This window comes from Pipistrellus hanaki (genome assembly GCF_964339955.1).
Source record: "Pipistrellus hanaki genome assembly, chromosome: 4".
Taxonomy (NCBI): domain Eukaryota; kingdom Metazoa; phylum Chordata; class Mammalia; order Chiroptera; family Vespertilionidae; genus Pipistrellus; species Pipistrellus hanaki.
The window spans coordinates 44906767-44934106 of NC_140506.1; the positions used below are offsets into that span (position 1 = coordinate 44906767).

At 38.9% G+C, this 27340-nt stretch overlaps 1 protein-coding gene across 1 annotated transcript in view; it reads left to right on the forward strand.

Annotated features, from left to right (window-relative positions):
- Positions 1–27340, forward strand: part of ADGRV1 (adhesion G protein-coupled receptor V1) — a gene marked incomplete at its 5' end in the record, with an annotated part of 423052 nt that overhangs the window by 190461 nt on the left and 205251 nt on the right. The window contains 2 exons of the mRNA XM_084880847.1: positions 1441–1601; positions 7306–7406. Coding sequence (XP_084736973.1) covers positions 1441–1601; positions 7306–7406 — 262 coding nt within the window. The remainder of the gene's footprint in view (positions 1–1440; positions 1602–7305; positions 7407–27340) is intronic.

Consider the following 27340-nt stretch of genomic DNA (forward strand, 5'->3'; position numbering starts at 1 on the left):
GAGTTGCAACATTAGAAAGGTTGAGAACTGCTCTAAACATTTCCAGGCAGATTTCAGATATGATTCATCTTTGTATCTCCTCATTGTTTGCAAACATGATGGGTCCACTGAGAAGATGCATCAGGTTTGCTAGAGGAGTGGTTAAAAAATACAGGCTCCTAGAATCCTCAGCTCCCAATAATTTCTTATTCTTAACATTTTTCATAAGGATGACAACTCTTAATAGATTTTTCTAGGTCCACATAGTTCCCAAACCAGATGGAGACATCATATTTTACTTTAACATTAACAGAAATCGCATAGAGTGATAAAATAACACCAAAGGGTAAAAAGTTATTTGTTACTGACTTTCAGACATATAAGCTAAAGTTCTAGGTAGGTTTAATAGTTTAGTTGGGTAATTAGCCAACTATCCTCTAAACACAAAAATTCTGGTTAGTATCTTTCTTTCTTTGGAAAAAAAATTATCAATTGACATTCGTAATGTCTGATGATAGATCTTAAAATAATGCATAGGTACTTTGTGATCCTCAATATATAATGACTAATGAATGTTTCAAGGTTGAACCTGCAGTTGGGGTTAAAAATTGTATTTCCTTAGAAAAGTAAAGACATCAAGACTGTCAACCAGTGCTCACTGAGAAATGCTCATAACATAGCACAGTGGCCGAAGCCGGTTTGGCTCAGTGGATACAGCATCGGTCTGCGGACTGGGAGGTCCCAGGTTCGGTTCCGGTCAAGGGCATGTACATTGGTTGCGGGCACATCCCTGGTGTGGGGTGTGCAGGAGGCAGCTGGTCAATGTCTCTCTCTCATCAATGTTTCTAGCTCTCTATCTCTCTCCTCTCCTTTCCTCTCTAAAAAATCAATAAAATATATTTAAAAAACAATAACATAGCACAGTGTTGTGCTAAATCAGCCAGACCTTATGGACACCCCTCTATACTTAAAAGAATCCTGGAAAACATGTATGTATTATAACTGGCTCCATACTCCAAAAAAGATTAAGGAGTTTTAGAAAAGCATATAAGTAATTTGCGTGGTTCAAGTTACTAGAAAATATAAAGAATAAGGGAGGGAGAGTGAACACTACACATTATAATGGCTGTGTCAGTATTTTGGGATTTTTGAAAGATAGACAAGAGTGCCTTTTGTTGAAAACCTTGGTTGCTACTGTTCTGTTGAGAGGACCAGCTTCTTTGGTATCTGAATGCTTTGGGAGGTTTGGATAGTCTTTGGGTTGCTTCTTAAGGCATCTTGTGGGATATGTTATGTCATGTCAGATGAGATGTTCCCTCCAGTTTTCTTCTTGAAACCATGGTCTGCTTAAGTCTGGAGTAAAGAAAACTTAAGTTTAATAAGTTACTTTTTCTTTAAAAGCTATCTCAAGACCTCAAGTATTAATAAGGAGGAATAGTGACAGTTGTCTTTTTGCCCTAGCTGGTTGTCTGACAGTCAGTTTTGCAAAGTGGTTGAGGATACTTCAAACTACGTAGAATGTGCCTGTTCATACATGTCTGTGTACGCTGTCTACGCCCAGACCGACAACTTGTCTTCATACAATGAAGCCTTTTTCTCCTCTGGATTTATATGCATCTCAGGTCAGTTGCAATATTTTGTGTCAATAATTTAAAATATTTATGTGGATGAGTCTGTTTTCCCGTAGTAATTTTATATATACAAGATGCAAATATACTGTAATTCATTAGCCTTGGGAGAAAATAAATTTCCTCATTAATTCATTCAAGTTGTGGAAGGCCAACTTTGTACTGAGGATATAGGAAAGAACAGGAACAGTTCCAACTCATAAGCAATGTAAATACAGTGTGGGAGAGACGTGAGATAATAGGAAAAGATATATGTAGTTCAGAGTCTTGCAATTTAGAGACAGGTTCTGCATTAGAATGTCAGGATTATGTGAGATAATACGTACAAAGCAGTTTACATTTTACATTTTTTTTTAAAAAACCAGAAAAACAACCTACCCCTTTGGTTGATTTGTATTCTACAACCCAGGAGCTCTAAATAGGCTCTGTTTTAAAAAATAACTTTTCAGCTTCCATATTAAGGCTTCATTTCTGTCTGACAGGAGTAGGAACTTTTTAAATGTGTTAATGTCTGTCAAACTATTTACTTACAACTTAACTTGGAATAACTATAGAATTATTGTCATTTGCTGCATTGACTACATGGCTGGGAATCTTAATAATTTCTTATTATCAATAACATCTCTCATAAGGATGATACTTTTTGTTTAATAGATTCTTCTGGGTCCCCACAGTTCCAAAACCAGATGGAGACATCATATTTCACTTTAATATAAATAGAAATTTCATAGACTGATGAAATAACACCAAAGGGTAAAATGCTGAAATAAATCTAGATGTTATGTTAGATATTTCAATAGAGAGATAAATCCAAGTGCTGCTGTGACCCACAAAACTCCATCGCTGGTTCTAAAGACTGAACATCAAACCAAAGAGATTTAAAAACTAAAATGAGAATGTTTCCTGAAAGAATTGTTAATAACTGCATGTTTTTCGCAGCATGCTCTAACAAAGGCTATGTAGAGTTGCTCATATATTTGAGAATCAACACCTAAATATCATCTACTTTTATCACTTTTGGCTTGAAGTCATATTTGAAATTACAGTTGATCCTTGAACAATGTGGGCATTCGGGATGTTGTGCACCCCTATCCCCTGTGAGTAAAAAATCCATGTGTAAGTTTTGACTCCCCCCAAACTTATATATTAATAACCTATGGTGAAACAAAAGCCTCACTGATTATGTGGTCGATTAACATACATTTTGTGTGTATGCATTATATATAATACTATATTCTTTAAAAAAATATATATGTATATATATATTTTTTATTGATTTTTTTACAGAGAGGAAGAGAGAGGGATAGAGAATTAGAAACATAGATGAGAGAGAATCATCCATCAGCTGCGTCTTGCACACCCCCTACTGGGGATGTGCCCACAACCAAGGTACATGCCCTTGACCGGAATCGAACCTGGGACCTTTTAGTCCACAGGCTGACGCTCTATCCACTAAGCCAAACTGGTTTCGGCTATATACTATATTCTTACAATAAAGTAAGCTAGAGGGAAAAAATCATAAGGTAGATCCCTAACCGGTTTGGCTTAGCGGATAGAGCATCAGCATGCGGACTCAAAGATCCCAGGTTCGATTCCAATCAAGGGCATGTACCTTGGTTGCAGGTACATCTCCAGTAGCGGGTGTGCAGGAGGCAGCTGATCAATGTGTCTCGTTGATGTTTCTAACTCTCTATTTCTCTCCCTTCCTCTTTGTAAAAAAAATCAATAAAATATATTTTAAAAAATCACAATGTAGAGAAAATACATTTACAGTACTGTACTATATTATCAATATTGTAAGCTTATGTTATGAATCTTAGGCTTACAAGGTTTTTCAAATTGTCTTTTTGTCTCAGCTGCAAGGGAGGATGAGTAACCATCTCTCAAATCCCCCCCCACGCACCCCGGGAAGTAGAGAAGAGAATTATATATATCTTACACACATTTTCAACAATTTAGGTCAGGTCACACTGAAGATCTTTCTGAATTTGGAAGTAATCTGACTATGAAATGTAGTCACATATAATTAGATAAGAATCAAACCTCTGTATTAAAATCAGGAACAATGTATCTGTTCCAATTCTGTTTCATAGTTTTGATATTTTTGGAAGAATTTTATGTGGAATTTTAGAAAATATATATTATTTAAAAAAAATAATTTAAAATGTGTGGGTGGTATCTAGTAAAGTTACAGAGTATTTTTTTTCCTGAAAAGTAAAACTATCAGAATCTCAGCTTGTAAACTATAAAAGGTACAACTAGAATATTCATGCAGTTAAATAAACGTTGAACAAAATAATAAGCATGTTTGAAAGGACTTGAGATTGTATTTATTTACTTATCTTGTCTTATTATTTAGCAATTATAGACAATTACTTCCTGTTACTTATTGTAAAAATGGCCTTGTGTTGGCATTTATCACTTAGTTATCTGTGAAGTAAATAAAACGACTAGCCAAAGGAAAACTTTAGTTTAATGTGTTAAGTACTTACTTTACACACACACACACACACACACACACACACACACACACACACACAAACAAATCTGAGGTCTATATTCATCTCTAATCGCAGCTTAAAAACATTCCATCACAGGAGACCCACCTACTAGTGCATCAGACATGACCCAGTTCATGTATGCATGGCAGAACCGAACTGGTTTACGGAATGTAATAGGGTCTCCCTACAATCGCAAAGCATAGAAATTGTATTCAGAGTCAAAATTGGGATGATTCCAATTCAGTCATCTATCTTTGATAGCACATCAATAGAGTTTCGAGAAGCAGAGTATGTATGCTTCTTTGATATCATCCTCCAAATAGCAATGTTTATTTCAAATTATACTTAGGTTCCCTAACATAGTTATATTATACAACTACAGTATTCGCATCTGGAGTCATTCACGCTTGAGGTGAATTTCATAATGTTACACTAATGTGCACAGGTATGATTTACTTTTTTCCTTCTTTCTTCATAAGCTAACCTTACTTTAACTTTTTAGATTCATGAGAAAATGTTACTTTAATTTCATGGAATTTGGTAAACTGATTTCTTTTTTAAAAGTCATAGCTATATGCCTTGATCTTTCATCTTTCTAAGTTGAGCATTACTCAACTTTTTGGCCTGTGTGCCCATTTCCAACTGAGTCTGTACCCTACATAACACTAGAAAAAAAGAGTAACGGAAAATTATTCAATGAGCCAAGAATAAATTTTTTAGAAACAGTTTAAAGTGTAATAACTGGAAATAATATGCTTTATTTATTTTATATACTTAATTTTTAAAAAATGTACTTATTGTTATAAGATTTTGTATCCTGTGATTTACATGTTTACATTAAGTGAATTTAAAACAAAAATTGTTAAAATCTAAAAAATCTGACCTGTAAATTTAAGTGATGTGTGTTAATATGGCTATTCAGCATCAGGTAAGAAAAGAAAAGAGAAATACCCAGCAAAGGATACTTCTTGGTAACTGAGGGTACTCAGTGTATTTCCCAAGGCCAGCGGAGGCTGCAACACTGCCTGCTTGAGCATCTAGATAACACCACACCCTGTAGGTATAGACCGTAGGATCTAGCCCATTTTCCTGCCACTGGCTTTGAATCCAGGACTGCCACCAGGTGTCATGCTAGCATTTTAATTGCAGCTTAATACACTTGATTAAATATTCCAGAGCTGGTGCATTTGAACTGTACTACATTTATATAAAATGGGCGTAGATTGGAATATTACCAAGGAAAGGGAAATAACTATGACTGAAGTAGTTGGCTGCTGTGCATTTTTCCTTGGCCAGCACTAAATCCCCTTGCCTGACATTGTTACCATCTACCACCGAAAACTTACAGGAGAGCATAAGTTTGTGATCATTTGGTCTATAATGAAATAAAAAACTTGCAAAGGGCCTGCTATGCTTTTAAGCCAATATTTTACACACACACAACACACACACACACACACACACACACACACACACACACACTGAAAACTCGAGTTTAAGCTAGCTTTGATCATCACAGGAAACTCAGTGTGCATTCATGAGTTGATAGCATCAGCCCCAGAAGTTTATAGACCTCCTAAATTAAGGTGCAAAATCAGGCATGACTGTGCAGTTTCTGGATACACTGTGTACCTGCATGGGTGGATTTTGGAGGCAGCCCCAGGACTTGCATACCTGCCCCAGAACACCTCCTGGCAGCCATCCTAAAAATGGATTACTCCAGATAGCTTAGCCAACTTTCTAGGCCAAAAGCCTTAACTAATGCAAAGTCGCACTTCTTACATGGGAAGTTGCCTACCCATCTACCCCATTAAATCCAGACATATTGAAAGCTTTTCCCAAAAGAAGTTAGGAGAGGCATTTCTAGGCAGAAAACCAGACCCCATGTGGGCATTTTGCAAATGCCCCATCCACTTATGCCAACAGGTGGTCTCCTTTAAAACTTGGCTCCGTAGCTTCAGAGAAACAGTGAGAAAATAACCTCTTAAATGGATGTAGTACCTCTTGTTTGTCAAGGAGGCGTTGACAAGTGAGGTAATGCATGCGCTGTACCTGGCAGAGCAGCATACGTTTATGTTTGAATAATTGTTAGACAGAACAACCCGACTGAGGATAAGTGTGAACTAAAAGGCTTACTATGTGCTGGACATTTGAATTAAAAGAAAAAAAACCCCACCAGGAAATATGTTTAAAATATGCATATACTCTGGCATTAAAAGAAATTTATACAAATTGCAAGACAGAAGATTTGTGGGTTAGGGCTGAAGTTCTCATCATCCCCATGAAGCAGTGTAGATAGGTGAACACCAGTAAACTTAAAGAAATTAAGAATATTCCCTGGTCAATGTGGCTGGTTGGCCATTGTCCCATGCACCAAAAGGGTGCCAGTTCCATTCCTGTTCAGGGCACATGACCAAGTTCTAGGTTCAATCCCTGGTAGGAGGAGTGCAGGAAGCACCTGATCTATGTTTTGCTCTCAAGTCGGTGTTTCTCTCTCTTTCCCTCTCCTTTCCTCTCTCTAACAATTTATACAAATACATTTTTTAAAAAAGAATAATTTTCTGCCCCCCATTTAGGAATATAGATGTTTAGGTTAAAGTCATCTTAGGGAGAAAAAACACATTCCCCCCCCCCCCGCCCTAGTTTGAACACCCAGTAGCATAAGGGTGCTTTTAAAATTCATAATCATCACTGTTGTAGTTCTATAGCTATTCTTAGTAGACAAAAAGGGATAATTACAAAACCTGAGTTTTGTACTATTCACAATTTCATGCCTGAAAAGAAACCTTATTCACCTCCCTAATTATATCTATTTAGCCAATCCACCTGGTCTTCGAAAATTAGGTTAGAATATGATTCTTTTCTGAAACAGTAAAACTTGTCTAATGAAAACAGAGTACCAAATGCTTAATTACATTATTAATCTGCTTAACTTGTGATTTCTTTTTAGTAGGGAAAGGAACATGTAGGTATTTCAAAATTAAAATTACTCTCAGGCTCAATTGATAAGTGTGAAGACTTTATATGCCAATCAAAATGGGGTAAATTAAAATCGCAACATAATGGTTCCCAGAGAGACTGCTTTGCAGCAGAGGCAGGCTCCAGGCTGTATGTGCTTTGCTGTCCCAGTGCTTTCTGCTGCGCTACCGTTTGTTCGAGGATTATAAAACCACACACGGGCGTTTTTGTTCCCACAGGTCTCTGCCTGGCTGTGCTTTCCCATCTCTTCTGTGCCAGGTATTCCATGTTTGCGGCTAAGCTTCTGACTCACATGATGGCAGCCAGCTTAGGTACACAGGTAGGAGCTCTGGAAGTGTTGACTTTCATGATATGTTCATGTTTTTTCTTCTGGAGCCCAGAACTGAGTGTACTAGTAAAGAATAATCAACCTCACATGGGTCAAAATACGCTCATTGAGTTTGCTGGTGGAGGAGGGTGGGGAAGGAGAGGGGTAAAAGGAAATGATAGCATTGGGCCTGAAAAGGGTATTTGTGAACTTTCAATGGAAAGGTATTATATAATTGCTCACAAGAAAATAGCTGCTGCTTGTCACAAAGCATTGTATTGTCGACTTCTATGTGCTACATAATATGCATATATTACTAATATGCATATACTGTATATTAAAATTAGCACATGTTAGGTAGTCTGTTTGCATAAAATGTACTCTTGCAAATTATTTATATGGAGGGTATTAAGGTGATATATACTTTAAAATATCTGGATTGTATATTTTGCTTCATTTAATATTACATAATACCATTTGGTAGAACATTGCTTTTTGAAAAATTGTTCAGATGTCTGCGGCAGAAGAAATAGTGTGGAAAAACATCACATCATTCATTAGCATGCAGTTTAAAGCGTACAGCTTAACGCACAGAAGGCAGAGGAAAAGACTGAATGCCTTTTCTGTCCATGAGATACCGTCTAGAAAGCAGATGTACACATAAATTAGTGTAACTCAGTGTGATATGTGTAAACACACAGACTATTTGCAAATTACTCTGAATGTAGATGAGGACTTAAGTCATTTTTTTGGGAAAGTCAAGGAAGCCTTCATAGAAGAGATATCGGGAAACTGTGCCCTTCCGGCTGTAATTCTCTATTTCTAGAAATGGATATATAATATCTGTCCGTCATTTAATGTAACTGGTTCAGCTCGTTGATAAGGGGAAAGATGGGCATAGATGTTTGTAAAAGCAAAAAGGAAAAGGTGTAATCACTTATACTTTAAGGTTGTAATTACATACTCAGAGAGTCAGAATGCACTCTATTATGTTATTGAGAGAGCTGTGTGGTATTTTTTAATATATAAAATAAAATTTTCTCTTTTCTGGGTGGGTGGGGGCACGTCTGAAGTACAGAAAATGTTGGTGCCTGACTGGGTGCTGGTTATATGCATGTGTTTGATTTAGGTACATTTATTGTGCTGTACACTTATGACTCGCACAATCTCTTTTAGAATGTGAATGGCATTTTATTGAACTCCAACAGAACTTTGAAAAATAATATTAGTGGTGGAGCTGAGATATAAAATGGAAAATTGTCTGGAACATTGGACTACTGTTCCTTCTTTTTTTTTGTCCAAAGAGTGAAAATGATGTATGCAAATTTTATAACTCTATTTTTGGGGGACAAATTAAGTGCTGGATTCCATGCAGAGGTTCTCAGATTTTTTTTTTAAGTACCTATGAACTATGGGAGGTAACAGCTGTGAGCAAAGTGGGGCTTATATTGAATTTGACAAGACTATTTATATTGCCGTAGTAACTATCTTAGTTGTCTGATCTTGCCTTTGCTTCTTGTAAGATCTTAGAAAACCTGCCTTCCATAATTAGCATTTACTTGGCTGTACTCACCACCCACTCTGGTGATTTTTTGGCAGCTGAATTTGTACAAGTCTTAATTATAGAACCATAGAATTACAGTGTCCTAGCAGACAAATTTGCTCATGTCTAGGGAAATGAAAGAAAAACTCAGGATTTATATGTTGGGACATTGCCTTTCAATTCACATTGTGCTTTGTGTAAATTTTGGAGAAAATGGTTAGTCAAATCCAAGTTTTTAGTATATATTTTTAAAAATAGATGAAACATGAAAAGCCTATAGTTTATGATTTATGAAACACATTAAAAGAAATTTCATAGTTTATTTTTAGCAGGGAGAATTGGTATATTGTTGATAGAAAAGTACTGTTTTATCAAAACGGTATACTTATCTACTTTGATTTTAAAAATACCTTCTAAATTAAAGAGGATAATTGTTGCCCTTAAACCCTTTTAGCAAAGGCTTTGTAAAATTGTTAAGTGCTCCAGAAAAAGAAATGAAGCAGGAACTTGAGCCCACCCTTTCAGAATTTTAATATCATGTTTATATCTCCAGTTACAGAATCTTTCTTATAAATAGGGCTATTCTATCCAGTTTCAGCCGCTGACCTCTCATTTGGGATTCTCCATCAGAGTTATGCTGACGTCCTTAGATTTTAAGTTCCCTCTATGGAAGTCTCCCAAAATATAGAATTTTGCCTCTGATTTTTTTTTTTTTTTTTTTTTTTTTTTTTTGGCTGAGAGAGTGAACCTTCTTGAGCTGACCTAGTATTTGAGTTGTGAATTCTCTGCAAGACAGGTCTGCCAAGACCATTCAGTTTCAAATCTTTATTGCTGACCTAGGACTAAGTTGAATGGCTTTTGTGGTAAAGGGAAGCATGACTTTCTTTCAATGCAGTGAGTGGGCCTCGGTGAGTCAGTAGTGAGGCGCTGAGAAGTCAGGACACTGCCGCTCTGGCTATAATTCTCTACTTCTAGAAATGGATATGTAATATCTGTCCATAATTTAATGTAAAATTTATTATAGATGTTCATAAATGGATAAATATATGTAAGAACCCAAAGATTTTTCCTGCTTTAAAAATCAATTTCTCCTTTAATGTGAAGTTTGTTATTCTAGCTGCTTTGCGACTCATTGACTATAAATGGCCAGCAGGTGGCAGTAGAGGATTTTCTTTTTGCACAACTGGTTGTCAGTCTCTAGCAAAGATGGAGTTCAGTTAAAAAAAAAAAAAAAGAGATGTTTTCACAGTACTTATTTCACTGTTCTTCTGCAACAGAGTAACTGCACATTTGTGATTTCCTACCTTTCTATCTTTATCATCTTTGTTCAGAGTTGAGCTAATGAATCTATAAGGCACAAGATAGCCTTTATATCACTGGTTTGGAATGTAACTTTTATCATTTATCATTGATAGTTACATAGGGCATGACATTATTTTCATTATATTTATGCTATTATAAGCCTCAAGAGGTGTGTTATGGAAAATCGGGTTTATTGACAGTCACAGACTTTTGAGATAAGTTCTGTATTTTCAGAATTGCTTACTTTGAAAGTATGTCTTTTTTTTCCAGTGCCAAGTTATTATTTCTCACTTATCTAAGAGAAAATGGTTAAGTGGCAAGAAATAAGACCGTGCACTCCAAGTATGAAGTGAAAAGCAGCAACCAAATTTTCACGGCATTGGGAGATGTTTCTCGGAAAAACATCTAATTATATCTTTAGGATTTTTATCTTAGAATCACATTGCCAACCCATGTGTGCCTGATAAGACTGGTAAACAACTAGGACAAAGGACAAGTTTGCAGTTCAGGGTTTTCGGTTCTGGGGGGGTTCTGTCAGGAAAAGCAATTCTCCAAATCTAAAAAAAGAACAGAAGTTTCTTCACAGAAAACATGATGATAAGATAAAACTGTATTTACTCTGATTAATAAACCAAACCAGGGTGGAATATTTGTGGGGTTTTCTTTCCCTCTGTCTTTTGTTTGTTTGCATGGCTTAAGCACAGTTTCTGAAACTGGAGAGCAAATGTGTGTATGTAAAAGTGATTATATATATCAGCCAGCCTGTACATCATCTGACTTCAGATGACACTGAATATCTGAAATTTGAAATACTTACATAGAAATTTTTGGTAGCCACTGGATGTGCAGGAGTTTTAGCTACGTAGGCCTTCACTTCAAGAAGGGACAGGGAATTGCCTTAAAATTCAGAGAGTGATTATCTGGAATTTAGCACAAGTTGGTAAATCTTGTCCAGTTTCCTCATTCTGCAATATTTTGGGATGTCATTTTGTTCCCAGGTAGGATCCTGCTCAGCTACTCCTGCCAGTGGGTTCTGCTTTAATCTGCAGGTTATGTCATTCTAGCTGTGAATATCTAGCATTTTTGAGACTCTTTGAGAATCACTGACAGCATGTGACTGAAGCCAGAAGCCAGATGTGACCTCCCAATACTGACTCCTCTGGTTTCTTTCCCTGCAGCTTGCGCTCTCTTGTTGAGACTGCCAACCCAAGAAAGTCATTGTGTGAAGGGTTAGAAAACATGTATCCAAGAAGCATATTTTTATGGATTGAAGCAGAGCAAGATGGAAATTGTAAAATGTTCAGTAATTTGATGACTAGTTGGAAGTTCAGGTTAATCACTTTTTAACCTGAGTGTCCTTTATTATTTATGCTCTTAAAAAAATATTTTAAAGGATTTTTAAATTTTATTTTTACAGAGGAAGGGAGGGAGAGAGGCACTGAGGGAGGGAGAGAGGAACTGAGGGAGGGAGAAGGTGGGAGAGAGAAACAGCGATGTGAGAGTGAAGCATCGATTGGCTGCCTCTGGTATGCCTGCAATCAGGTCATGTGTCCTGAACAAAAATTGAACCAGCAACCTTTCAGTGCATGGGACAATGCCCAATCAACTGAGCCATATTGGCCAGGGCTATTTCTGCTTTTTCTACTTAAAGAAAGAAAGGGGGGGAAAATGATGCAAATACAAGGATCAAAATTGAATCTTGCTTTGAGGATTGGGAGCTTACACAGCTCAAATGGTCTTTATTCACTAGAACATTTGTGATGGTATGCATGTTAGTGCAGATGTAAATTTGTTAGAAAAGTGTGCCCTAAACTTCAAGGTAGGCCTCTTGTTAAGATGCAGATACTGAATCAAGTGTGGGGTGGGTTTCCAGATCCCGGTTGTTAAGAGAGTAGGTTAACTCTATCATGACTAAGTGTCTCTCTCGTCCTTGTGCTGCTGCTGCTGGCACTGTTATTATTATTACTACTAAACTCATATTACCAAACTATTTTTCTTACTATAAAATTATTTTAAAAATTACATTAATTAATTTTTAATTTTATTTTTATTGAATTTATTTGGGTGGCATTAGTTAATTAAATTATACTAGAGGCCCGATGCACGGAATTCGTTCATGGGAGGGTGTGTCCCTCAGCCCAGTCTGTAACCTCTCTAATCTGGGACCCCTTGAGGGATGTCCTACTGCCCATTTAGGCCCAATCCTATCAGGCATCCCTGATCGAACATTCCTCTCACAATCCAGGACTGCTGGCTCCCAAATGCTCGCCTGCCTGCATTCCTGATTGCCACTAACTACTTCTGCCTGCCAGCCTGGTCACCCTCTAACCACTCCCCTGCCAGCTTGATTGATACCTAACTGCTCCCCTGCCAGCCTGTTTGCCCCTATCTTACCTCCCTTGCAGGCCTGGGTCCCCCCCAACTGCCCTTCCCTGCAGGCCCAGTTGCCCCCAACTTCCCTCCTTTGCTGGCCTGGTCATTCCTAACCACCCTGCAGGCTTGATCACCCCCAGTTGCCGTCCCTTGCAGGCCTGGTCCCAATTGTCCTCCCCTGCTTGTTTGATCACCCACAACTGCTCTGCCTTATAGGCCTGTTTGCCTCCCCTGCTGGCCATCTTGTGGTGGCCATCTTGAGTCCACATGGGGGCAGCAATCTTTGACCACATGTGTGTTGGAGTGATGGTCAGTTTTTGCATATTACTCTTTTATTAGGTAGGATCGTTTTCAAGTGTGCAATTATGTAATACATCATCTGTATATTACATTAAACCTAAGTCAGTTTACTTTTATTTAAAGTATCATTGCCTTTGAAATGATTTATAAACATGTATCTTTCCTTTTGAAGGAAAGTCTCCCCCACCCCCAGTTTACTAAGAAAAGGAAAGGTTCTTAGACAAGTGAGCTAATGTCCAACTCAGAGAACAGACAAGGCTTCTATTTTGGTCTCACAGCATTTCACACTTTTTAGACTTCTCAGTGTTGTTTTTGGACATCAAATAAACCAGAGGAAAGAAAGTATAATGAGCCTCCCACCCCCAAGTCCTTTCTTTCTTATAAAGAACTGTGAATGCTCCACTTTAATGGCACTAAGTACATAAGGCCTTTATTTATTTGTCTCTTTTCTTCATGTAAAGATTAATTTGTTGAACATGGCTAAGGAGCCCTCTGCACACAGATAGGAATATGCATTTAAGTCAAAGTTATTAAAGTATTTTACTCTAATAGAGGTATGCTCATCAATGTAGCCTAAATATTATCGCAATCATGATCATGAATGCCCATTTAATCATACAGCAATGAAATGAAAACAAACAAAAAATTGAGCAAGTCCACCTTATCCCAGGTGAGGATCATCATGCATCCAAGAACTCAGCCACTTTCACTTCATCAATTTCGAGATTGTGCAATGGGAAATACGAGGCGAGATAAGCACCATGAAGCATGTGGACGACAGTCGAAAACAGCAACCTCAGGAGTAGAACCAGGAGTTGTGTAACCAGATGCAGATCTCCAGTTCTCTGTGCCTGGTGTGGTGCTCCATACACTGAGGGTGGGGGCCTCCGCTTGCAAAGGCCCCGTGGGGCTGTGGGATCTGAGCTGGCTGTTGAAGGATACATAAGATTTGAAGACTTAGAGGGTGGCACATTCTGGGCAGGAAAAAGTGTAAGAATGAAGACATGGACTGCATAGCGAGCCTGGGGAGTTCTGCTGATGAGAGGCCTGTGCGTGTGCACAGAGAGATGGGTAAGCCCGCTCCAGGGCAGGCGATTGCTGTCTGAGAACCTAGGGGAGTCACCGAGGGAGATAGCCCCAAAAGGCACAGTGTGAAAAGGGTATGGAAAGAGTGTTCTTGAGGCTTAAATGAAAAAGGAATTAGAGGAGAGGCCGGAATTAGGGAGATCCGGGCGGGGAGGACAGCTTTTATCATCACCTGGTTGTGGTGGGTTGTTAGCTTGGACAAAGTTTATGGCCCTGAAAATTCCAAGGAAGAAATAGGAACGAATAAGCCTGTTTTGCTCTGTAAAACGTTTGCAGTTTCACGTCTCTCTTTAAAGTAGTAAAAAGTCCACGTTGTGAATCTTATTTAATAAACATTACTATAATAGTTACTGAGCATTAGATGCGGTAGGTACTATTCTGCCTGTTTTACAGATGAGGAAATCAAGACACAAAGCGTTTAAGTGACTTGTCTCAGGTCACCTGGTAGTGACAGAACCGGTTTTGAACATGCGTAGCCATGCTTCAGCCCTCGCCTTTTAACCACAATGCTATGCTGCCTCATAAATCAGAATTAAGATTTACTCTGCCACCAAAAGAGGGTGATTGTTTTAACGGGAATGAAACCTGTGGTTTCATTTGAGTTCCACAGAGAAGGCCAGAAGGTTTCATAGGTGGAGAGGGAGACGTGCAGTTTTGGGTATCTGGGGTTTAAGGTTTCTATAGCACATTTAAGCTAGTGATTTAGATGTTGGTTATATAACCCTGAAGGTCCTGACACTGTAAACTTGGTTCGTTGAGACAAGTTGTATAAAGAACCTGTGATTTCAGAACACTCATAGATAATGTCATCAAGGGCTTGCTTTACCACACAGAAGTGATTTATATGTGTTGTCCTATTTACTCCTTATAACAACTACATAGGTGAGGACTGCTATCATTCCTGACTTACAGATGGAAAAAAAATGGGACTATGAGCCATTCAGGTACCGGCACTGACTTTGATAGGTGGAATATTGTGGCCTGAAGAAGGATTTGAATCCAAGTTTGTCTGGCTCCAAAACCTGTGTGTTTAAAACACAGGGCCATGTGGAACAAGAAGGAAATAATTAAAGCGTAGTTCAAGTTTCTGGGGCCAAGGGAGAAAAAAGATTTCAAATGGAAGGATGGAAGGAGAAGGAAATAATTAAAGTGTCATTTAAGTTTCCAAGGCCAAGGAAAAAAAATATTTCAAATGGAAGGTTTAGCATCAGTAAGAGCTGGTCCTTTTGGCAAGAGAAAGGCCACTGGAGACGTCGGAGAGAGAGGATGGACATCAGACATAAAAGGTTCCAGAGTGAGTGGGAGGAAATGGCAGAGGCTGTGTCAGACCACACCTGAGAAAACTTGGGCAGTGGAGGAAGGGGACACTGAGGGCACAGGAAGAGGGAAACTCTGGCACCTCTGATCCTAAGAAGCTGAAGGGAAGTCGGACACTGGAACTTTCAATACCACCGACTGAGGGGCAGGTCTCCTCACCTCCTGCCCCAGCACCCTTCATTGGTATTCTTTTTTAATTTAAAAAAAAAATACATATATTATTGATTTTTTTACAGAGAGGAAGGGAGAAAGATAGAGTTAGAAACATCACCTTAAAACCGGAATCAAACCCGGGACCCTTGAGTCCGCAGGCCGACGCTCTATCCACTGAGCTAAACCGGTTTCGGCCTTAATTGGTATTTTTCTCTTCTTGATAGAGAACTTTCTATAGAAGTTTGCGGCAAGGGTTTTAGGAATTAGTAAATTTCTCTTTGGTCCACATTTTTATTTATATTTTTTATTGCTTTTAATTTTTTTTTTAGCAGGCAAGTGGCACCCTGCTATTGTGCCTGACCTAAGCATGTTATATGGAGGAGAAAATTAAATCCAAATTTCCTTGATGACCATAATTTTTATGGTTTTATTATTATTGAATTTCATGTGAACTTGGCAACCAATCATGAAGTAAATGTGTAACTTTTTACTTCATTAAAAGTGATTCTCAAGTGTATAATCCTTTCTACAACCCCAAATGTCAATATTTTGATAGTCATAAGTATTTGCTTTGAGGACTTAAGGCAATAATGGTATTTAAAATGGAATGAAACTTGAATATTGAACAAAGTATTGAATTTCAGAAGAAATAATGTATTTTATTTTTGCTTTCTTAAGTACGCATTTTTTTATTTATCAAAATTTGTCATTCTTAAAATATTTTAAGAATAAAACCCAGCTTCTTTTTTTAAACAAGCTATCAGAATTCAGTTCAACATAGACTGCTCTCACTAAATTGAAAATAAGTGGCCGCTGAAGATACAAAAATAGTACCATGGTCACACTACTGGGAAATTCAAACTTTCCCAAGTGCTGAAGTAGCAAAGCAACAGAAAGAGTGAGTAATATTCTGAATGAGGCTACAGTGACATTATCATGTTTGCAACATGGCTTTGTTACCAGGAAAATTTGTGAGGCAAATCCAGACTTTACCAGAAAATACCAGTTTGGAATCTTTTATTGCAGCCTCAGAAACATAAACTATCCTTGACTTTTTAAAGGCTCCTTTTGATGTTCCTAACTAGGGAAAAATCAGCATGTGAAAAAAATTGTTTTTGTGAATGTTTAATGATAGCTCTAAAGAACTTTACGTCATGTGGACTGTGGGAGAGAGAATCCTGGGTTTGGAATTAGAAGGACAGCTGGGGTAATATCCCTGAGCTGCATGGGAAAAGACTTTGGAAAAACAATAAGAATGCCTGCCTTGCAGTGTTATTGAGAGGATAATAGATCATGTTCAAAAAGCTCAAGACACAGGCATGGGGGAGGAGGGGCCAAGGAGGGCAAGGATGACTCCTCCTGCATGTGACATGGCAGAGGCCCCTGAGGCTCTGCTCCGAGTCAAATGCTTCCTAATGCCTTCGGGAGAACCAAGTTCTTGAGGTTTTCTTAAATCAACTGCAAGAGAGGTAACAGTTTTTTTTTCAGCCCCACCCTTTTAAAGTAGTGGGCTCTCTCAGGGCTATTTCCATACCTCCCTAGCTTTCCTGCCCCAGGAAGATTTTTATGTTGGTTTGCATTGTCTGTAGGCACTATATTCATTTTGCTTTGTTTCTGTTTTTCAAATAAGAATTCTTCCCAATCTTGATATTTTCCAAGTTTGTGTCTTTATTGCTTTGATTGAACTTAGAATTTTAATAATTGAAAATATACAAAGTACACACACACACACACACACACACACACAGTAGTATAAAAGTAGGTTTACAGTTGTGAGTACATGAAACACTATTTATTCCTGTATTATTATTTACCAGAGGCCCAGTGCATGAAATTCATACACAGGGGGGGAGGGAAGAGGGTCCCTCAGCCTAGCCTGCACCCTCTCCAATCCGGGACATCCCTCTCACAATCCAGGACCACTGGCTCCTAACCACTCGCCTGATTGCCCCTAACCATCTCTGCCTGTCTGCCTGATGTCCCTAACTGCTCCCCTGCTGTCCTAATAGCCCCTAACCACCTCTGCCTGCCAACCTGATCACCCCCTAACTAACTCTGTCTGCCAACCTGATCACCCCATAACTGCTTCCCTGCCTGCCTGATTGCCCCTAACTGCTCCACTGCCTCCTGATCGCCACTAACTGCCTCTGCCTCAGCCTCTGCCACTGTGGCTTTGTTTGGAATGACAAACATCTGGAATGACATCCAAAAGGTCATTTGTCTGGTCTAATTAGCATATTACGCTTTTATTAGTACAGATTATTGTGTTTTTCCCATGTAACAATAAAGTTACTTTTGCCATACCTATTTTATTTTAATTTATTTGTTTTAGAGAGAGAGGAGTGAGAGAAACATTTCACTTATTTATGAATTTCATTGGTTGATTCTTGCATGTGTCTGACCAGAATCAAACCAGCAACCTAGGCGTATTGGGACTATGCTCTAACCAACTGATTTCCCCCATCAGAACCTGTACCTATTTTTAAAGAACTATGTGTGGCCTTGGTTGGAGTGGCTCAGTTAGTTGGGTGTAATCTCATGCACTACAGATTTCCAGTTTGACCCCCCAGTAAGGACACACACCCAGGTTGCTGACTCAGTCCCAATAGGAGGTGTGCAGGAGGCAGCCAATTGCTGTTTCTATCTCTCTCTCCCTCACCTTTCCTCTCTCTATAAAAATCAATAAAACATCTTTAAAAAATGTGTTTATATGTACATATTTACGTGTGTATGTGGTGTGAGCTTCTACATGTGTATACAGTCGAAATTTGAAATAGACATGTATTTTAAAAATAGAGACATTATTTAATGAAATATGAAGTACTGCTAAAGAGTACCATAAGCAACTGATGTGTGTAATTCCATATCATCCTTGCAATACACTGTGAGATAATCAGTATTATCATTGCCTCTATTGCACATGAGAAATCTGAGACCTCAAAAGGTTTCATCACTTGCCCATATCAAATAGCCTCTTGACTCCAAAGCCTTTATTTCCCTTCCACCCCTCTTTGAAGGACACCTTCCAATCCCTCAATGGTGACTTTTTTTCTCCATTTCCATGGAGCATAACAGCATGGTCTCTTGCAGATAGTTGTGTGTGTTTTGTAAAAACTTTGTTGTGATATAATTCACACAAACATTTTACCCACTTAAAATATGTAATTCAATGGTTGCTAGTATATACTCACAGAGTTGTGTACCCATCACAATCGTCAATATTATGTATTTACTAGAGGCCCAGTGCCCGAAATTCATGCATGGGGGGGGGGGTCACTTCAGCCCAGCCTGCACCCTCTCCTATTGGGGACACCCCTCTGGGGGATGTCCAACTGCCAGTTTAGGCCCAATCCTAGGGGTCCCCCTCACAATCCGGGACTGCTGGCTCCTAACTGCCTGCCTGATCGTCCCTAGCTGCTCTCCCCCAGCCCCCACTGGCCTGGTTGCCACCAACTGCCCCCCCCCCCCCCTTTGCTGGCCTGCTGGCCTAGTTGACTGCTGTTCAGTCGTTTGGTTGTCCCTCACTAACCCCCCTGCTGGCCTGGTTGCCCCATGCAGCCAGCTGTTTAGTCATTTGGTTGGCCATCACTTAACCCCCCTGCCAACCTGGTCGTCCCATGCAGCCTGCTGGTCATTACTGTTACTATGATGGTGCCCTGGAAAATTTGCATATTCCTCTATTATTAGATAGATGTTTTTCTAGCTTTATTGAGGTATAATTAACATTATTACTGTACTAACCATGTTAGTAGGCCTGCCTTTGATCTCTGTTTTTAGCTCTCTGGCATCTTGCTTCCTTTTGTGAAGTATTTTATGAGTGGCCCTTACAAAATTGAATTTTACATTTCCATAGATGTCTGTAATTCCCAAGAAGTTGTGCCCTTGAGTTTTAGAGGCTTGCTCTACCTATCAACAGAGGTCTTAGTTGCCTGTCTGCCTAGATAAGCTTTAAGTTCCTGAGCAAAGAGACTATTCTCTTTATATCATATTCTGTGCCAAAGGTGTATGAGGGCCAAAATAGCAGCAGTTCTAAAAGCAAAGAGACCTTTCTTAGAGACGTGCTGGTTGAGTGCAATCTCGAACCACCTTTCTGGCAGAGCCCTTTTTGGATCCTATCTCTCAGAAACATATACTCTGTGTTCTGCCAGGAATGGGGAGGGACTTGGTTTCAGGCTCTGTGTTTTGGTTTTAAGGGTGAATGTTATTGCCAAATTGAAATTTACATGCCACATATCAACAATCAAATGAATTTTGTGGCCAGATTTTGTCTGCAGAAAACGGCATGTGCAACTGATTGTACAGGATTTGGCACGGAAGCTGTAAAATTCCATAGCAACCCAGACCTCAGCTCTAAGCCCCAACCCAACCATTTATGCCTTAGTCCTTTCTGGAAGACAGAAATCAAAGTTAAATGAAAGTCCCCCTCTGAGTTCATATTCTCACTTTTGCATATTTCCAAAACTTTTTAGGGTAGATTTCCTTTTATTTTTTTAAATTATTTTTTAAAAATATATTTTATTGATTTTTTACAGAGAGGAAGAGAGAGGGATAGAGAGTTAGAAACATCAATGAGAGAGAATCGGCAATCAGCTGCCTCCTGCACACCCTCCACTGGGAATGTGCCCGCAACCAAGGTACATGTGCCCTTGACCTGAATCGAACCTGGGACCCTTCAGTCCGCAGGCTGATGCTCTATCCACTGAGTCAAACCGGTCTTGGCAGGGTAGATTTCCTTTTAAATTATGCATAGAGTTAACCATGTTTGGGAATTAAATGCATTTTCTCTCTCTGCTTCTAGACTATACCCCAGTTGTGTCCCTTTCTATCAGTCTTTACTGTTATTATGCTTCTTTAAGCTCTCTGTCTTCTATAGTAAGTAGCCTCCCAACTAGTTGCCCATAGTTTTAATCTATTATCTTTTCAGCACCATAGCTGACCTTTTACAGATGAAATCAACTCAAGCTATTCTCCCACCTAAAAAAAACCCCAAAAAACAAAAAAATCTTCAGTGACTCCCTATTGCAGATAAAAAAAAGGAACTTCTAACTCTATCCAGCAGACCCTTGAGGACCATCCCTGCCTACTTTCATCTCACCTCCTACCATCTTTCCCTACTCACCCAGCACCGGCCACAATGCACACTTTTCAGTTCCTTAAACCTGCCACCTCCTTCTGGTCCTGGGTCCTGGATTCAGTTAATCCCTAAGCCTGGAAAGTTCTGCACCAGTGTTTTGCTCATTTATATATTCATTCATCCATCCCTCACTCACACTTAGCTCACATATTATCACCCCAGAAGAGCCTCCATGAATTTCACATCACTGTTATATTTAAATCATGTTATTTATCAGTCTCTGAAATCTTTTATTCCTCTATTACATTCTGTCCCCTTCCTTACTCCCTTCTTCCCACCTCTTAGAATGTAAACTCCATTAGATCAGGAATCGCCTGTTTTGTCCATTGCTGGTTTCTAGAACCCATAAAAGCTTTTTTGGCACATACTAGATTTTCAATAAAAACTGGTTAAAATAATGAGAAAAGCAAGGAGGTGAAAGGAAATTGTAGGCTTGCCCCTACAAAAACATCCTTCAGCAATTTAAAACTAATTTATCGTCATTTCTCAAGAAAATGTGCCCTTTTGATATATTCAATTCCTTCAAGAAAAATCAAACTTTAGAAAGATAGTCATATTCGTAAAGAATTGTAATGCTGTCATGGTGTACTACTTATAAACAAATTGCATTAAAAATCCTGACTTATAATTTAAACATGTACAATTCAGAATTCGTTTTTCCAGAAAAAAATAGTTATAAAGAGAAGTTAAGATTCCAAGCCATCCACCACAGTCCATTTAGCACTCAATCTGGTTATCATGGGCCCTCACTGTGCTTTGTAATTTTTCTTCGTGTTAAAACACGGTCTGATTTCTGATGGGGAACTTCCAAGGAAACCCTTGCTGCTCCCGGAGCCTGTGTTACATGGCTCTCCCCTCTTCAGAAGACCCTGGACACAAACAAGGGCTCAAGGATGGTGGTGGGTGGGTTGGTGGGTGGAGAGAGGTGAGATGCACATTGAGGTGAGAGGCAGACTCTGGAAATCAGCTTCCTGAGTTTGGGTTGATGCTCCTACAATTGGGTTGAATAGCAAACAAGAAGGTTTCTGAACCTTATAAACATAACGTGGGGATAGAGATTTGGCTCTTAAAGCAGCTGTATTAGCTTCTTGTTGAGAAGCAAGGTTAGAGATGATAGAACAATTTTTGGAGTATACACAAAAAGTTTAGTTAACTGAGATCTTTCTAATATTCCATAGTAATAACATTTGTGTTAAGATTGAGTATAGACATTCAAGATAGATAACTAATTTTGATAGCTAATTCTAATAAATAGTTAACTAGTAAATGCCTATAGTGCCAAAGTAATTAATACACAGCCATTAAGCTAAAGATATAAATAACAAGGCTATAAAATTGATAGTATGCTGTCATTACGGCATATGTTTATACATAGTAAATAATCTTCCATGTTTGTGCCATGTTTATAATTATGGTTAATGTGCTGTTAGTTGCTGGGTTTGTTATACCTGGTACCATACGTTCTAACTTATGAGTAGCCAAAAGCATTAATTACAATGTCTGATTTTTTTTTTTTTGAAAGCAAGTGAGTTAATGAGATACAACAATCACAAAACCCCATTTCCTCCAAAAACAAAATTTTAAAGATATATATATTCAAAAAGTATATTTTTTGTACCTTGGAAATCTTGAGACAAAAAGTGAAAGTACTGGTTAATTTTCTTTGCTCCTTTGAATCTGCCTAGAGAAGTGTTCCATAAATATTTGTTTTAGATGGTAATATAAGCATTTTCTTCACTCCACAGAGGTTCAAAGGCCAGAGGAAATCAGCATAGCTGGATTGTCACTGTTTTAACTCAGATCAGGTCATCATTACTCTTAACTCACTAGATATTCGTGTGACCCCATGAAAATGGCCTATCTTATACAAACAATCCACACTTGAGCAACCTTCAACTCTACAGAGTTGGGAATTGCTCTTTTGAAAATATCTGTCAGGGTTATTTATTGAAGACTCTTATGTGAATACTAGTGGCCCAGTGCATGAAATTATTGCACAGGCAGGGTCCCTAGGCCTGGCCGGTGATCAGGGCCCATCAGGTTTCCTGTTTCCCCGCCTCCCCACCTCTTCTTTCCCTCCTTCCCTCCATCACCTCTGGTCGCTGCCGTGTTCTGTGCCTCTCCCAGGTGTTCCGTGCATATCATCCTGGTGTTCCGTGCATGTCATCCTGGTGTTCCATGCATGTCAAATATAGCAATTGTACTCCCGAGGTCTTGACCAAACTCCCGAGAGGACAATTTGCATGTTATCCTTTTATTATATAGGATAGAAAAGTCAGATGAGGACAAGCAAGTCTGTCTTCCAACTCCTGTTTCCAGTCTTAATCAGAACAGCAGAAAACTCTGCTTATTCTTTAGGTAAAAAAGAAAAAAAGAAAAAAAAAGAAAAAGTAAAAATAATTTTCTGACGTTTTTGTGGTAGCCTACAACAGCCATCTATTGTTCCCATTCTATAAATATGTAGTGTCATATGTAATATATCAGGCTGTTGACAGAAAGATAAATAGGGCACAGTTCAGACCCTGGAACAACTTGTAGTCTACTAGGAATGGAGTAAACATGTAAATAAATGAAAACAATAGAGTGTAATAGGCATATGGTAGCAGTCTGTGTAGCACACAGTGGGGAAAAAAAAAGTGAGTTATTAATTATAAGGGTGGGGTCAAGAAAATCTTTATAGAGATGAGAATGCTTAAGCTATCTTGAAAGATGAGAAGTCTTTACCATGCAAAATCTACAGGTAATTAAAGTGCAGACATTAGTAAAGGCAAAGGAATGGGCTGTGTCTGGCAAGATTTGTGATGAAAAAGAATTGCTCCGCATTGGATTATCTTCCGTGTATTTTGCAAGACTCCTGGGACCTTCAACTGGTGAAGGGTTGGTGGTGAGAATTACTTCTGCTGTAGACCTGGGAGAGATGGAGAGTGGTGACCAGGGCTGAGAAGAACTCATATTTGGGGAAGCAACAGAAACTAGAAATTTTTATAGGTTTTTCTAGGATAAGAATTTGGGTGCTACAGATACATTTTCATGTCTTATGAGCATATTTCTTAGAAATGTTTTCTATAGTCTAATCTGAAGAGGCCAATGTACCCAGTTCTGTACTAACTGCTCATAAAAAACAGAAGTCTCTATTCTGTAAGGTGTTACAGAGGTTTCAGCTTTTTTATTTTTTGTTTTTTATTGATGCAGTGGTAATACTTCATAGTAATTGAGTCAATCATTATGCATTAAGATAAATAGCTATTTCATATTTTATTTTACTTATTTATTTTTTAAAATATATTTTATTGATTTTTCACAGATAGGAAGAGAGAGGGAGATATATATAGAGAGAAACATCATCGATGAGAGAGAAACATCACCCAGCTGCCTCCTGCACACCCCTCACTGGGGATCGAGCCTGGGACCTTTCAGTCTACAGACTGACGCTCTATCTACTGAGCCAAACCAATTTCGGCGCTATTTCATATTTTAAAGAACAATTCCTCAAAACAACCCCAGTGAACTCTTTTTTTTGTTCAAGTGAACAAATAACGAAAAAGCTAATTGTGTATAGAGTGTTTTTTCAATGCTACTTCACCTACAATCTGCTGCAATCATATGTTAAACACCCGTAAAGGCATAAATCAATATAGCTTTATATATTGTAATACTTAAACTTATATAAAAATGTTAATACAACACTTTGTTTTTTTTTTATGCCCATCATGTAAGCCCCAGGGACAAAATTCAGAAAAAGAGAAACTACATTGAAATTGAAATATCTTGAACTGCATAACTATAGAAAATATATCATGTATATATTCCCCATGATTTTACTTTGTGAATTTATATTCTTGAGGTAAAGGTAGAATTCAGAGCATAGAGAAACACAGTAAAAATGCCACAGGAAAATATTGGTGGTGTTGTTTAAAGTCCAGCATGTGTTGTTCTAAGTTATTAATAGGCTTGAGAACAACAATATAAGCCATTCCTAAATAGAAGCTAGTCTGAGAGAACAGACTTCCGTCAGGACTGGCTGCTGTTTGGGGGGAGGGAAGCTGACTTGAAACAGAGTTGTGAGAAAATTAAAAAGAGGAAGCAATTCGGCTTCACAATTGGTCACTGATGTTTGATTTACTCCTTTTGGAGTTTACAAGTGGCTGCCAAGTTACGCATAACGCGCACGGCCTAATCCTTGGAGGCCTCTCTTCAGCTGATGTGTGCGTCAGTGGTGGCCATGAGAGAGGAAGCGACTGGGAGAAAAGGTTGTTTACCACTTCGGTTTTGCAGGGAATGAGGAGACCAAATTAAGTGGTTTAGAACACCGTTGGAATGCTGTTTTGTTTCCATTTAAAACACATAGTGATCCCAACATTTTCTTAGCATCTAGTCCTCATTGTTAATTAGGATCTCATGGGGAAGGGTGCCCTCTTACCACTTACTTGGGGGTAATTATGAAAAGTCAAAGACATACTTTGGATACATACCTCTTTTGTTCACAGTCAGTTATAAATTCTCTGTGAGATTCAACGAATAATCAAACTGACAACAAACCCCAAAGTAGTCACCCTTGTGTCCCCAAGAGGATTATAATTCTAAGGAGTCCTGGGGAAATTTGTAGCCATGAAATGAGAATCCAAGGGGAGGATGAGTTGGCTCCTTACATGTACCATGGATGTCATACATTCTTTGTTGCTGGACATTGACACATTTTCCTGCTTACAGATGATAATTTCCTTGAGGGTCAAGATGACCACATTTATTTGTTAAATCTCCTTCTGTGGACAGACTGGGACAAACGGGGAAAGAAACCATTGACCAGCGCCTGTTAGTACTAATTCTTTCCCTAGCATGAGCCTACTTCAGCTCTCTAGTAGAGAATGGCTTGGGGAAGGTGTAGAAATGAGGCCACAGACATGTTGGGAACAGGCTTGAGTCCCAGTTCTCCCAGTCTGCCAGCAGGAGGAGGAAGGGAGTGACCATCAGCGCAGGTAGGGTGAGGACTCCAACCTCAGGCTCAGGGTTTTCCCCAGGACTGGAACCCAAGATGCCCCCTTCCCACCATCTTCCCAGAACTTGTTTTCAGATCCACAGGAAAGATAGGCCCTATATTCACAAGTAAACCCACCTAACACGTACATTTGAAAAGTGAGCTGTGTGCACAGTTTCTTTTCTTTTCTTTTTTTTAAAAAAATATATATTTTATTGATTTTTTACAGAGAGGAAGGGAGAGAGAGAGAGAGAGCTAGAAATGTCGATGAGAGAGAAACATCGACCAGCTGCCTCTTGCACACCCCCTACCGGGGATGTGCCCGCAACCAATGTACATGCCCTTGCCCAGAATTGAACCTGGGACCTTTCAGTCCACAGACCGACGCTCTACCCCTGAGCCAAACCGGCTTCGGCTGTGTGCACAGTTTCAAAACAAGAGAGGGGATCAGTCAACAGTTGAGCTATAAATTTGAAAAGAGATTTGAAAAGAAAAGGCAGCTTTTATTCTGAGAAGCAAATAAAGTAGGAGACAGTTTGGGCATAAGACAATTAAGATATTTTATTTAGGTTTTAAACTTATTTATTTTTTTACTTTTAAAAACGTTAAGCACCCTGTCAGTCACCGGTGACTGACACTATACCTCCATCCTGGAAGACAACACAGGCGGGGCGCTGAGCGTGTTAACTGTGTGATATACGGCTATTTTGACTATGGAAGTACTGACTCTCCTCCTCTAAGGAAGAATGGCCCTTCTCCCACCTGCTTCCAAGGTTGTCTTATTTCTTGAAATTTCAATTTTCTTTCTCATTGTGCGGCTTTGGTTCGTTTGATTTTGTTCCTCCACTTTCCCAAATAGTAAGTGACATTTAAATTTTAATTTCAATTGAAATAAATTCTTTTCAGAAGCCATTGCCAGTTATTTTATTTAATTTAGTCTTATTCTTAAAGAAGTGATGATATTGTTAATGATATTCCTTTTGGGGTCCTGTTATAATCCAGAGACTCTAAGTACACTACTTTTATTTTATTCTCACAACATTGCTATAATTAGGTATTGCCGTCTTCACTTTATAGCTGAGTAAACTGAGTCTCACATAGTAGAATTAAATCTGCCTAAGAAACCATAACCTGAAGCAGGGCTAAGATTTGAACCCACGTGTACCTGATTCTATTTTATCCACAGAACTACCCACAGACGTGTGTAGGCACTTGCATATCACAAGAACTTGTGTCATACAGAGCGGTACTTTTCCCCCCCACCCCTGGAAATTACTGAAGGCTTTTGCCAGGGGAATGAAATGTCAGAGTTAGAGGGCGCCTTTCAATGGGGAAAACAATGATCCCTGATACCTTAGATTTAGGAAAGTACAGAACATTTTTTTTTTTTTTTTTTTGTGACAGACTACCTAGAGGAATTTGAATTAGGGGCCTTGCTCATAAGAGAAGATCAGAGATAACTTGTTCTGACCTACAGGGCATGACAAACTTCTTCTTACTAAAGGGCTGCTCTTCTTATCATCCTGCAGTGTCCTTTTGAGGCCTAGGGCACTTCACCTTATCCCTAGCTCAGGATGTCTGACATATGGTGTCTCAGTTCCCATTTCTATCTCTCAACCTCTCTTCTCCGCAGGGTCTCAGACTCTCTTATGTGCACAGGGTTCCCATACGTATGTGAGTATTTAGTTATTTTCTCTTGTTACTCTGTTTCATGTCTGTTTGATTATTAGGCCAGCCGGAAGAGCCCGAGGATGGAGGAAAGC